This window comes from Siniperca chuatsi, linkage group LG1, assembly GCF_020085105.1.
Source record: "Siniperca chuatsi isolate FFG_IHB_CAS linkage group LG1, ASM2008510v1, whole genome shotgun sequence".
Taxonomy (NCBI): domain Eukaryota; kingdom Metazoa; phylum Chordata; class Actinopteri; order Centrarchiformes; family Sinipercidae; genus Siniperca; species Siniperca chuatsi.
The window spans coordinates 8,259,312-8,271,922 of record NC_058042.1 but is presented as its reverse complement, the minus strand read 5'-3'; the positions used below and the strand labels follow the sequence as shown (position 1 = coordinate 8,271,922).

Genomic DNA, 12,611 nt, shown 5'->3' with positions numbered 1-12,611 from the left:
AGACAGACGGCTGAATGCTTGAATGTTTGTATCTGTGTACTGCGAGAGGAGGGACTCTGCAGCTAGATTATTTTATATACTATTATTTTTTTCTATCATTATTTGTTTAGTCTATAATGTGTGCAAATCTTTTTGTACTTTTTGGACTGGTTACAGGTGGAATGTAACTAAATACATTTACTCAAGTACTGTAGTTAAGTACATTTTTGTCCATTGTCCATTTTCTGCTACAGTACTTTATAGGCTACTTCTACTCTACTACATTTCAGAGGGAAATATTGTACTTTTTACTTGACTACATTTATCTGACAGCTGTAGTTACTAAGTAGTTACATAAGGAGTACTTTTACTTTTCATACATTAAAGGGACAGTCCACCCCAAAATCAAAAATAAATATTTTCCCTCTTACCTGTAGTGCTATTTATCCATCTAGATTGTTTTGGTGTGAGTTTTGGAGATATCGTCCATAGAGATGTCTGCCTTTTTTTGAATATAATGGGACTATATGGCACTCTGCTTGTGGTTCTCAAAGCGCCAAAAAACTACATTTGAAAAACTCAACTGCAATGTCTCTTTCCAGAAATCATGACCCGGTTACTCAAGATAATCCACAGACGTTGTTGTGAGCAGTTTCATGTAGGAACTACGATAGTTCCTACATGAAACGGTGAACTGTCCCTTTAAGTAAATTTTACATACTACTACTATTTTTACTATTAGTAAGATTTTGAATGCAAGCCTTTTACTTGTAATGGAGTATTTTTATACTGTGGTATTACAACTTTTACTTGAGTAAAAGACCTCAATACTACTTCCCTCACTGCACACACCCCAGCTATTTTTTGTCTTTGGTTGAGCCCAATGTTTCTTCATTCTACCTTCATTTACTCCATAATATGTAATAAATAATAATATACCCATCACATGTTACCAGAACCCAACGTTATGTTTGACAATTGCTCACTTTCCGTGACCGAAATCCAAAATTCAGTTCATAATGTTATGAAACAGGTTGAAGCTGGTTTTGCATTTTGAGAAATTATTAGCACGTTTTGTAGTCATTAAATCGTTCTCTGTCAATATAATGATTATTACACTAATCCTTCATATAAGTTGACTTTGTTTGTCATCTAATTGTCTGTCACATTCATCAGTCAATACTTTATATGGATAAACTGACCGATCATTAACACCATAACTAATACTGAGACATTGCCTTAATAATTTTAGATGTTTGTTCTTATTTTTATACATTTTTAGAGATAAATTATCTACAACATCTCCGATTTGTATATGACCTGTTGTTAAAAAATTTAAAATAAAAATATGGATACCTACCACTGTAAAACAAGTCCTAATGGCAGTGATGGAATATAACCAAGTACATTTACTCAAGTACTGTACTTAAGTACAAGTTCGAGGTTATTTTACTTGAGTATTTCCATTTTATGCAACTTTATACCTCTACATCTCAGAGGCAAATATTGTACTTTTTACTACTAACGTTGTCTGACAGCTTTAGTTAATAGATCACAATTTTTCATACTCTTCCTGTCCAGTGAAAACCATGCATCACCAAATTAGGTGATTTTGATTTTTTCTGACAAACTGAAGGATGAAGTGTTTCTTTATGTGTTGAGAAAATTTTCCTACTTCTTAAGCTAAATAAACTATAAAAAAAACCCTGATCTTATAGAAGATGATGCATTGCTGTAGATTAAACTGCCCAATAGTGTATAAAGTAGTTAAAATTAGCACAACCTCAAACATCTACAGCAGTAAAATGCAACAAACATATTAATGCAGCAGTAATATTAATCTAAAAACATCATATATAATAGCAAAACACTGACAGGGACAATTTTTTCGCATGAGTACTTTTACTTTTGATACTTTAAGTACATTTTTCTGATACTTACATAAGTAAGGTTTTGAATGCAGGACTTTTAATTGCAGTGGAGTGTTTTCACAGTGTGGTATTAGTACTCTGAATACTTCTTCCACCACTGCCTGATGAGTGCAATACTGCAGGTGAATAGCTCCGTAGCCATGACCTCACTATTTAAAAAAAATAAAATAAAATCAAACTACAGGAGCCCTTGCAGTCATTTTTTCTGTTAGTCTTACATTTTTAATTAATGAGCAGTCGTTAGGTTATTCTGGGCGTCTTTAGGAAGAAAATAGCCGCCGTTTAATCCCCTGGCAATGTGTAAACAGCCCACACTGGGCTAGGTAAGCTCAACCCACCTCACACAGGACACACTTCTGAGGAGGTTACAGCTCCGTCAACACGTCTCTCTCCCTGCTTTAGCATTAGTCATTTGTGCCGAGTTTTTTTTTTTTTTTTTTTTGTCAGGTTTTCGTGGATAAAGAACATAAAAATGGTTTGACCGAGAAATGCAGCACAGACCCGAGGAGTTTCGTGGAGCTACAAGGCGACAACACGGCGGAAAAAGTCGCGGCAGCTTGTGAGCTACAGGTAGGAAACGTAGAGCGATGTCAAGCTGGCGACAGGCAGAGTAGGGCTTCCGGGGAGGATTTCAAATTAAAACCACACGTGACGAAATCTTTGCGTCAAAGCGCGGGATGGGTATAAATCATAGGTAATACATATATTGTTTTATCAGTGGGTAGTGATGTGTAGTAATATATTCAAACCAAATGTAAGAATATTTTGGGTTAATACTGACAGTCATAAACGCAGGAAGTAGCCTAGAATAAGTGTAACTATTTTTTATCAGAATTTGTTCATTTTATCCCGTTAGTCATTTCATTATGATATGTGAATTATGATTCAACATAGATCGTTTTTGTATTGCCCCTTATGCCCTGTTGCTCTATAGACTCTATTCCAAAAGTGAATATTTTCTCGCTTTTATTTTGAAGAATTGCTTCTCTTCCGCAGTTTAATCTGGTTTCTCTTAACAAGCTTGACACCGGTCCTACTTTTGATTGATACTGTAGTAAAAGGCAGCGTTTATTCCAAAAAGGCAAGTGCTATAAATACATATAAATCCCAGGAATAAAATGTATATGTAGGCATATTTAAAGTCATTTAAAGTGGAAAATGTGAGTAAAATTAGATGACTTGTGTCCAGTATTACTTTTGGACAGTTATAAGACAGTACTATAGCTTACATAAGTCTGTAACGTTACTTAAACTAAGTTCTATAGGGAACACTTCCCAATAGAAGTGTTAATATGTTTTGAAAATGGAAAAATGACTTTATGTTTGGTGTCTTAAGGAGACAAACTATTTATTTTCCTTTTCCCCAGAACTCCATGAAATCCCTTTTGGAGTTCACACTAAACAGCAATTGCTGTGCTCCAAATAGTCTTCAGTGCGAAGAACATGTGGAGCCTTGTTCGGGCTTAGAGACGCACTGCTGTCATCAAAGGCTGTTTTGAGGTGCTTGCACAATGAGGAGGTTATTTCAGGAGGTATCAAGCAGTGCAGAGTGCAGAGTCTAAATGCTGTGCTTCTGTTGCAGTTTCACAGACTGGGTGTGAAATGCCAGAAGACCAAGTAAAGTTAACGTACAACAATAAGGAACAAAATCCCAAATTTAAAGAAAATCATAATGATGCCGAGTGATACAACAAAGCTCTGAAAGCTTTTGCATTTATTTTTTATTTCTTACGAGCACACTCTTGTTTTTCTAAGTTTTAACCCACACACATGAGGGAAACCTCCTGTGTGGACTGATCCTAAGACCGCAGACAACTTTAATCTTCTCTAATAATAAGACCCACCTTCAGCTTAATTTCAGACAAATTAAATCTTTGCTTCTACACACCCACTGTAAACGAAGCTTTGGGCTCTGTCTAGCTGGGGAGTCTCCTTAAGGTGTGTAGACTTGACAATCCTATACTAAAAAAATGAAGTTCTATATTAATTAGTGTTTCTTTTGGCTCATCTATTTGCTATTTATTGTACTTGGCAAATCTTGGGAATTAACTAACATTGGCAGTTAGTGACCTTGTCTGGGTTAAGGAAGACTCAGCTGTTGTAATGTGAGTGTTTTAGTTTGTTTGTAGCACCTGTGATCGTAGCTTCAGTATTGCACTGTATGTGTACAGGAAGTGGGAGGGTGGCATCACATCGTGTAGCCTCAAAAATGGACTTTAGGTTGAGAAAAATAAATTTGAAATCATATGGATCAAGCAACAGCAACTTAGTGGCACAGGGCTACAGGGAAATGAGCGACCAGAGGCAGAGAGAGTGCAGTGACTCTTCAGCGACAATCCCAGTGGCTAGCAACCTTAACAAGATTACAGTTTATTGGATTGGAGGATGTCTTGTGGCAGCACAAAATGTATGTCTCCTGACATAAAGAAGGACATGGAGGAGGAGGGGCATGGAAAAAAAACTTAGACCAGAGCAGGACAGTTCCAGCAGAAGAAGGGAGGTGTGAAGGGCCATGTTAATTTGTAGTTTAACATCAGAATCAGAAATACTTTATTGATCCCCGAAGGGAAACTCTTTGTTACAGCAGCTCGCCTTTACATCAGTGCACACAGGAGAAAGTACTAGCAAAAAATATAATACAATACACTATAAAAACAGGTCAGAAAATAAATTAAGTACCAGGTGGGTATAAGTATAAAATAAAATAAGTGTGAAGTACCAAGTGGGTTAACCGGTTGATGATGATAATACAGTGTAATAATACAATGTAATAATATAAGTAATAAGTAGTGGTGCATGTACTGTCGAGTTAAGTGTAGCTTATTGAGATTATTAAGGTGTTGCACAGCAGTAATGGAGGTATGAATAATATCAATATCAATAAATAGGAAAACTAAAATAGGAAAACCAAATATTGCATATACTGACATATACTGACCTCTCTGTTCTAGTCATTGTTTACTTGTTTGTTTTGGACAACAATGACAGTAATGACAATGATGACAGTGCTACCATGATGTGTCACACTGAGACATAATGTATCTATGGTCTTGGGAAAAGTGCATTGTTGCTATAAAGCAACTCAAGAACTCCAAGGAGTTAACAGGGGCCCCGTCAGCTCATTTTTGCCCTGTCACTCCGTGGGACCCTCAATCAAGACTCCCCTCAGTCCAGACTCCTCTGTGTTCTGGCCTCAGTGGTGGATTGAGCTCCACTCTGAAGTCAGGGCAGCAGAGGCTCTGCCCATCTTCTGCCACAAGACGAAACCCACTTTTTCAGACATCTGATGCTAGCATTTACCAATGTCTCATTCCCTAAAACAAACAACAACAAAAAAACAAACAAAAGCGTCTGCCAAATGAATGTATTGCAATCTAATGTAGAGCCCATCGTAGGGCTACAGCTGTGTGGAAAATGTTTTGATTGGAATGGATTATATTTAGCTAACTTGCCATTCTCTATTTCTCTATTTATTTAAGACTATTTGACCAGGGTCCCCATACAAGTGGTATGGGGGTCCCCATACAACTGGTATGGGGACCCTGTGGGTTAGATATTGCAGGAAGCAAGACTTTTAAAAAACGTTGGCATAGGATGTAAAAAAAAAAAAAAACTGGCACTGAATGTAATCCAGGGTTTTGCAGAATCATCCAATACTGATGTTCTTGTCTTACGATAGCGTTGGATCTGATCTGAGTCTCTACACTCAGAGAACCGTGGTTACATTTGTAACTTTAAGAACAGTTTGCCAAGTAGGATCAGTGTTTTGTGCTGAACAGTTTGTTTACTAAATGATTTGGTATCAAATAGGATCAAAACGAGGTTGTTTGTCCATTAATACTGTGAGGGAGCATGGTATTTTTGCAGCAGCATGGCATTAAGCATAATGCACAATCATGTCGCCGCTTATTTACCTTAGAAAAGTTGTCAGTGTGGTATATTCTGTCTCCATCTTGCTCTCCTGGCCAACACGAACGATAAAACTTAAATGACATGTTTCAAGTGCAGACAGTAATATACTGACAGAGAGGGAGTCACAGGTTGTTGTGTAATTGTGGCAACATTTATTGTTTATTTTTGATCATTTGTTTAATTCCAGTTCCCAGAAACCTGCACAGACTAAATAAGACAGAAGACTGAAACATCTTCATGCCAAAAAAAGTTTTTCCTCTCACAGTTATATAATGAGAGTGTTTGTCCCAGGGCTGTTTGTGTCACTGACTATGTGACCAAGGCTGGTATGTGTTTCATAAGGTTTTCAGACTGCAAGCAAACATTTTGTGAATGGGGTAACCAAAGAGCCATCCAAAGTCTGGCCCTGGGCCGTCAGACACAGTGGACACAGTGTGATGTCAAGAACTTCCCAGCTGTCAGATAAAGGGTCATAAAGAGCTTTTTTTATCTACCTAAACTAAGAATAAGGTGACTGTCCACTATCTCATGCAAGTTTCACATCTCTGCAAGCTGGTTTTCATATGAAAGTGAACCAATAGTTGTCTGGAAGGCAGGAAATCAACCTCAAAACTCATAGTATGTTTTTGAAAATGGGCAGCAGTTATGTAAAATTATGTGATTTGCAGTTTTTGTAGTTTGCATGGTCTAAAACATGCAATGCTACTGGTATGGTCCTTGAAAAGCTTAATTTCTTACGTGTAACAAGGACTTGAGTACAAAGGTGTCGAGGCAGATGTTAATGTACAACAGTTGACCGATTTTAGGGAATTCTTTAGTTAAAGATGTACGTAAGAAATCATGATTTTGTGCAAATTGCTTTTTTCACTTAAATTTTGTCCAACCCAACCATTTCCCTACAAAGAATAGCTGCTCCATTTTGCTCTTAGGCCCACACATCTGGGATCAAATACCCCTCCTGAATCCCTTAACCTCAGGCTTAAGGTGACCCCACAAATCCTTTCTATTATAACAGACCTTTCACCTCCCATTCAACCCTCTGTGATCACAGATAACCAGTCAGATGTAAAACCTCTAGGACCAGGAAGCCCCTGTTGTTTAAACAGGTCAGTGGCTGACGTGAAGCTTCTGGCCAATTAGAGATAATACATTGGAAACTGCATGCAGGAGTCTATTTCCATCAGCACCTGTAATTATACCACGGCAGGTGGTAAGGACTTCCCCTCTCCCAGAGGAAAATATGGCACAGGGCAGGTGGGTGTTTGTGTGTGTATGTGAGAAAGAAAAAGAGAGACTTGATGTACAAATGAGAGGAAGAAACATAATAGATAGTTTAAAGCTTTCCAGTACTTGTGCTGTTTTATGACAACACTGCAAAGCATTTAAAGGATAATACCAGCTTTTTTATTCTTAGTTATCATCTAGATCAGTGATTCCCAAACAGGGGGTACTTCTGCTGTTGCCAGGGGGTACCTGGAAGATTGCGGACAACTCAGATCATTTGCAAAAGTAAATTAGGATTTGATTAAAAAATATATCCACATGTTTGTGTTAAGGAAAAAAAATAAACAGCTAAATGAGATTACAAATTGGTGCGATACTGATCTTGGTATATTTACAATAACGAGTAAGCTACCAGCTATGATAGGCTGCCTGTACAGTACATACACCAAGCTGTTTAACGCATAAACACCATGTGTAGCAACTGAGAGTGCATGAAAAATAATAATCAAGCGAGCAGCGAAATTGAAACTGTTAACTAAAAGAAATGGATAAATGACTGAAAGTGTTAGCTAAAAGTAATGAATAAACAGTTTAACCGTTAGCTAAGTAATGGATAAATGGTTTAAATAGTTAGTTAACCAACTATGGTTGAAATACAGTTAAAAGTATTGGATAAATATAGGGAGTTAAAAGTATCGGATAAACTGTTAAAAATGTTTGCTAAACATAATAGTTTAACAGTTGCAGCTATCTAAACGTAATGGAGTTGAAACTATTGAAACCATTGAAATGGTTAGATAAAAGTATATGGATAATCAAGTTAGCTAAAACTAATGGATTTAGTTGAAATAGCTAGTTAGCCAAAAGTAACATATTAACAGTTGACATGGTTAGCTAAACGTAATGGAAAAAATTGTTAGCTAAAACTAACGAGTGAACAGTTAAGCAGTTAGCTACAAATAATGGTTAAATGGTTAAAATAGTTAGCTAATAGACAATAATGTAATGTAATAGATAAACAGAGAAATGTTAAAAGTAATAAACAGTAAATAGTTAGATAAATAGATAAATAGTTGAAAACGTGTGTTAACATTAAAGGATAAACAACATAAAAGTAAGGGATAGAGTTCAAAGAGTTCAAATCGTTAGCTAAACGTAATGGAAAAAACAATTTCAATAGTTAAATAAAAGTAACGGATAACAGTTGAAATAGCTAAAAGCAATGCTAAACCATTGAAATTGTTAGCTAAAATTAATGGTTAAAAGTAAAGGAGTTGAAATAGATTAAAAACATGAGAGTAAGTATGAAAGACATATTGCAACAATATCCACTTTTATAGAATCAATAGTGTTAAATAACCTCCAGTTTAAAATCAATTCAGTAGAGCACATCTGAAACATGGCGGGTGGTTTTCGTTAAGGGGCTCATCCGATAGGACTGTGTGGGAATGTCAGACAAAAAAGGTTATCTAGTCATCTGTTTTTCCATTGCTTTGGTGGTCTCAGTGTAGATGGAGATTGCAAGGCTTGTTTCCCTTCCCACAGGAAGCCATTTGCTGCCATCCATTTCAAAGTGTTTGCAAAAGAACTTCAGCAAGCCCTTAAAATGACCTGAGCCCATCACAGTAAACATGAAGCTGTGATTTGGTTCCCTCAGAGTTGAATCGTTCCTTCACTGAGCCCGAGTGTTTTCATATTAGTGTGTGTATCATGCTTTGCTGTACTTATTGTCAATCACCACCCACAGGAGGAAATGTAAGTCTTTGTTTGAAAACATCTCACCTTACACAATTTATGGTCATATCCTTGGTTTCTTGTTCTTCTTTTTGTATCCATAATAGTTAATTTCAAGAGACATATGGTGCTGAAAGTTTCAACGTGTAAAGTGTTTTTTTTTTTTTTCAATGTTTGAGTCAGCTCAAAGCAGCACATCAGGTCAGCCATCTGCACAACCTCCGAGGTGCTCTGTTTCTTTGTAGACATCTGGGTGAGAGCAGACACTAACCCCATTTACCCAAGCAGAAGAACACAGCTTTATTCTGCTGAGTAGAGACTTTTAATGTAGTGTAAACCAGCAGAATCAGACTTTGAATGTTGCATCACCGTTGTGTTGATTTTGAGTCCACTTGTTTGCCCCATAAACTTTTTGAGAAGAGCTCTCTTTGAAGCCAAACCTGGAGACAAAAACAAACATCATTTTTTTTTACAAGTGTACATGATGGTCCAGCGGAGAGGTGCCTGCTGTTAACATAGAGCTGTGTGTTTGTGTATTTAGGGCCAGGAACATGACTGAGCAGCAGGAGCAGAGTGAAGAAACAGGCCTGCTCTCAACGCAGGACCTGGACCCCTCCAAGGACGACGACACACACGGCCACTTCAGGCAAATACCACACGCACAAGCACGCACACACCGTTCTGCAACACTTGCTGTCTTTCCATGCTCTTTCCCCCCCCCCCCACACACCATCTGTATCCTGTGCATGGTCATGGGTTACAACCCTAGGAGATTTATTTTCACAGCACTTATTTTGTGCTTTTATTTCAGCTGTATTTGATGTCAAACAATGGTCAAACACGCGCACACACACGCACACTAAGAGACTGCAAACGTATTTTCTGGGGCCTGCAGAGAAGATATATGTGTTTGGAAATTCTTTATTTCCGTAGTTATACTAATAATAAAGTGTTTTAATCCATTTCAACATATTTTCTGTGCAAGTATTCAGATGGACAATGTCTCTGTGTGTCTGCAGAATGAGTGTGTGTGTGTGTGTTATATAAGAAGGATTCAATGCAGGAGCAGTGTAATCCTGGGGAATCTGCTCTGGGATGGGATTTAGCACTGAAGCGTGGTGTGTTAGTTTAACATTTCCTATCTGGCAACGCTGCTACTATCGTACCACAGGCTTAAAATTAGCGTATTTTGAGGAAAATTATTGTACGCGAGTCATAACCAGGAGAACAAAAATGCGTAAATGTGTCATTTTACAAAACACAAGCAGGCTGACGTAGCTATGATGCGTGGAAGGGGATGTGTCCATAAATTCATCAGTCTGACAGTTTTGTAATTGCCTCAGATTACAAAATTCCTAGAAGTTTATCTAATTATCTTCTCTCGTGCAAACTTTCTTTAGCGTCGAGCGGAGGAGCCTGGAAAATGACAGCCGTGCCTACTGCGTCATGATCAACATAGCCTAAGCAAAGCACGATTGGCTCGAAAGAGGACACGTGAGAAGAGATGCGTAAACACCATAAATACAGACGTAGGACAGATGTATTGCTATAATTATGTCGGGAAACAAATTTAAATGAGACAGCACAAACTAAAATAAACTACTAATTGTAAGCATCACAAAGTGGTCAGATTATCGTACATTATGACACTTTTGGCATTATTGATCGTACATCGTACAGAGGGCGAAATTATCGTACAAATATGATAATTATCGTACATCTGGCAACGCTGGTTAGTAGACTCAGTGAATGGGAGGGACTTGAACGCTTAATGCACATGTCAGTCTTGAGCTTGCAGCACTCAGTGAGCAGTGTGTGTGTGTCCACCAACACACATATAAAGTTATTATGGCTGATGAGTTAGCAAACAATTGACTATTTATACATCCAGGACACACAAAGCAACTTTAACATTAATTTTGATTCATGCCAAATGATGAGTGTAAGTCTAATATTCACTCTCCTTTCAGCTCTGTTTTGGTCTCCACCAATTAATATTTAGCATCTAGCTCTTTAACTGCTAGATGCTTCACTATATTCACCAGCTTGTCGCTAACTTTGTCTGTCTGCAGTTTGGTGCTGGGCAGGTAGCGTACAGTGGGTTTGTCAGAGCGATTTTATTAGGAACAGCTGCCTATGGATGTTAATGACAGAAGCTAAGACTCAAGCATAAATTAAATGTGCAGTATAGTTTGTGCAGCCCCTCCTCACCAGAAAAACGGCCGTATAGGTTCATAGTGAAAGCAGCTTATTACGACCCATATTTACGTTTATTGTTAGGCCGCGACTTCTAGGGGCCGTAGTAATTATGACGGGAGCAAAGAAGGAAGTCAGGTGACGTTGTATACAGAGTGACAAAGTCCGCGTTGGAAGGTGTTTGAGGTGGTGGATGGGTCAAACAAACAACTTTCATCCAGTAGACCGGGGTTCGTGTCCTGTGTGAAAACAAGTCAACGTTGACTAAAATAACGTTACGTAGTTGACTTACGTACTTACGTCACATAACTTACGTAACTTATTTGAACCCAAACCATGATCTTTTCCTAAACCTAACCAAGTAGTTTTGTTGTCTAAACCTAACCAAACTACAACCGTTTCACAACAGTAATCACATGTTTAATGTCATGTGACTTACGTAACGTACTTAAGCGGTATGCCTGTTGCTGGTACTTTCCAACGGTCATATATGTCATTTTGGGAGTCACTGACAGTCGACCTATTCTGTCGTTTAGGTGTGATTCAAAAGAATCAAAATTATTGCACATTTAAGCTTTTTCCAGTGATGAAAAATGTGGCATTTTCTTGTTCCATCTCCTAAACAGTTGACATTTTTTACAGCTCAAATAAAAGCTTTAAAAGATCCATCAAGTTCCTCTGAACAGCTAATGCAACATAACCCAAGTGTGCTTATGTTGCTTGTAGTAGCAATTGCATTGTTGGTCCAGAGCGCTAGAATTTTCCATGAATTCCTCAATGTTTGGGTTGCACTTACTGTTAAATATTTCCAAGAAGGAAATTATCAGACATATGGAAGTTACTACTTAACTTTCAGGTACACAGTGTCCTAATATTTGACTATAACACTGTATATATCATTTACTTATATCTGTAAAAAGTTTGTAGTTTGAAGTCGAGATGAAGCTACAGGTGCTCACACAGCGTGTCGGTCGGCTGTACAAACAAAATATCAATTGGCATGAGGGTAGATAGATAAAATAATTACTTAATCTTCACATTTGTATGAACTGTATAAAAGTCTTATATCAAATGAGAACTCTCATCTCTGAATTTGATAGGCTATCCACTTCTCTCAGTACGCTCAGTCCCAATTTCTTTTCCTCCAGCTAAATTATTGACTGGGAGTCCACTGCTACACCAGCCACCGATGGGAGGTGTTCGCTTTCTAATTTAGGATTCAATTTAGGATTCTTTGAGCTTGTAATTAGTTTCACTATTCAGCCTCACAGCCAAGGGCACTGAGATACACCGACAAAGGCGCATGCGTATACACACACTCACTCGCAGCAGGCAATGCTTTGCTCACAGGGGTATAAGCTGATACCCAGGTTTAGTTTCATTTCCAAACCACAGCTTTTGAAATGACGGTAGAGATCAAAGACAATCGTTCTTGCTCTGTGAGGAGTTTTGGGTTATTATGCTTTATTATACCTAATGTGCAGGACTCAGTAATGTTCACTACATGAACACGATGTGATCCACAGTTCGCTGAGCCTCCTGGCACCTGGAAAACCAACTTATTTTACTGCTGTTGCTGTGTGAAAACTTTACAAGCCCTGCTTTAGAGATTTTCGTGTTTTTACTTCAGCTGAA

General features: G+C 37.9%; 1 protein-coding gene across 5 annotated transcripts in view; it reads left to right on the top strand.

Moving 5' to 3' along the window:
- The window catches only part of gramd2aa (GRAM domain containing 2Aa), a 36,491-nt gene that overhangs the window by 1,139 nt on the left and 22,741 nt on the right, over positions 1–12,611 (top strand). For 3 of the 5 annotated variants that reach the window (XM_044207266.1, XM_044207291.1, XM_044207299.1), the window contains exon 2: positions 9,322–9,426. In XM_044207266.1, coding sequence (XP_044063201.1) covers positions 9,322–9,426 — 105 coding nt within the window. Of the gene's footprint in view, positions 1–2,244; positions 2,481–9,321; positions 9,427–12,611 lie in introns of those variants that run through there. The other 2 variants (XM_044207283.1, XM_044207275.1) reach the window with 2 other exon arrangements.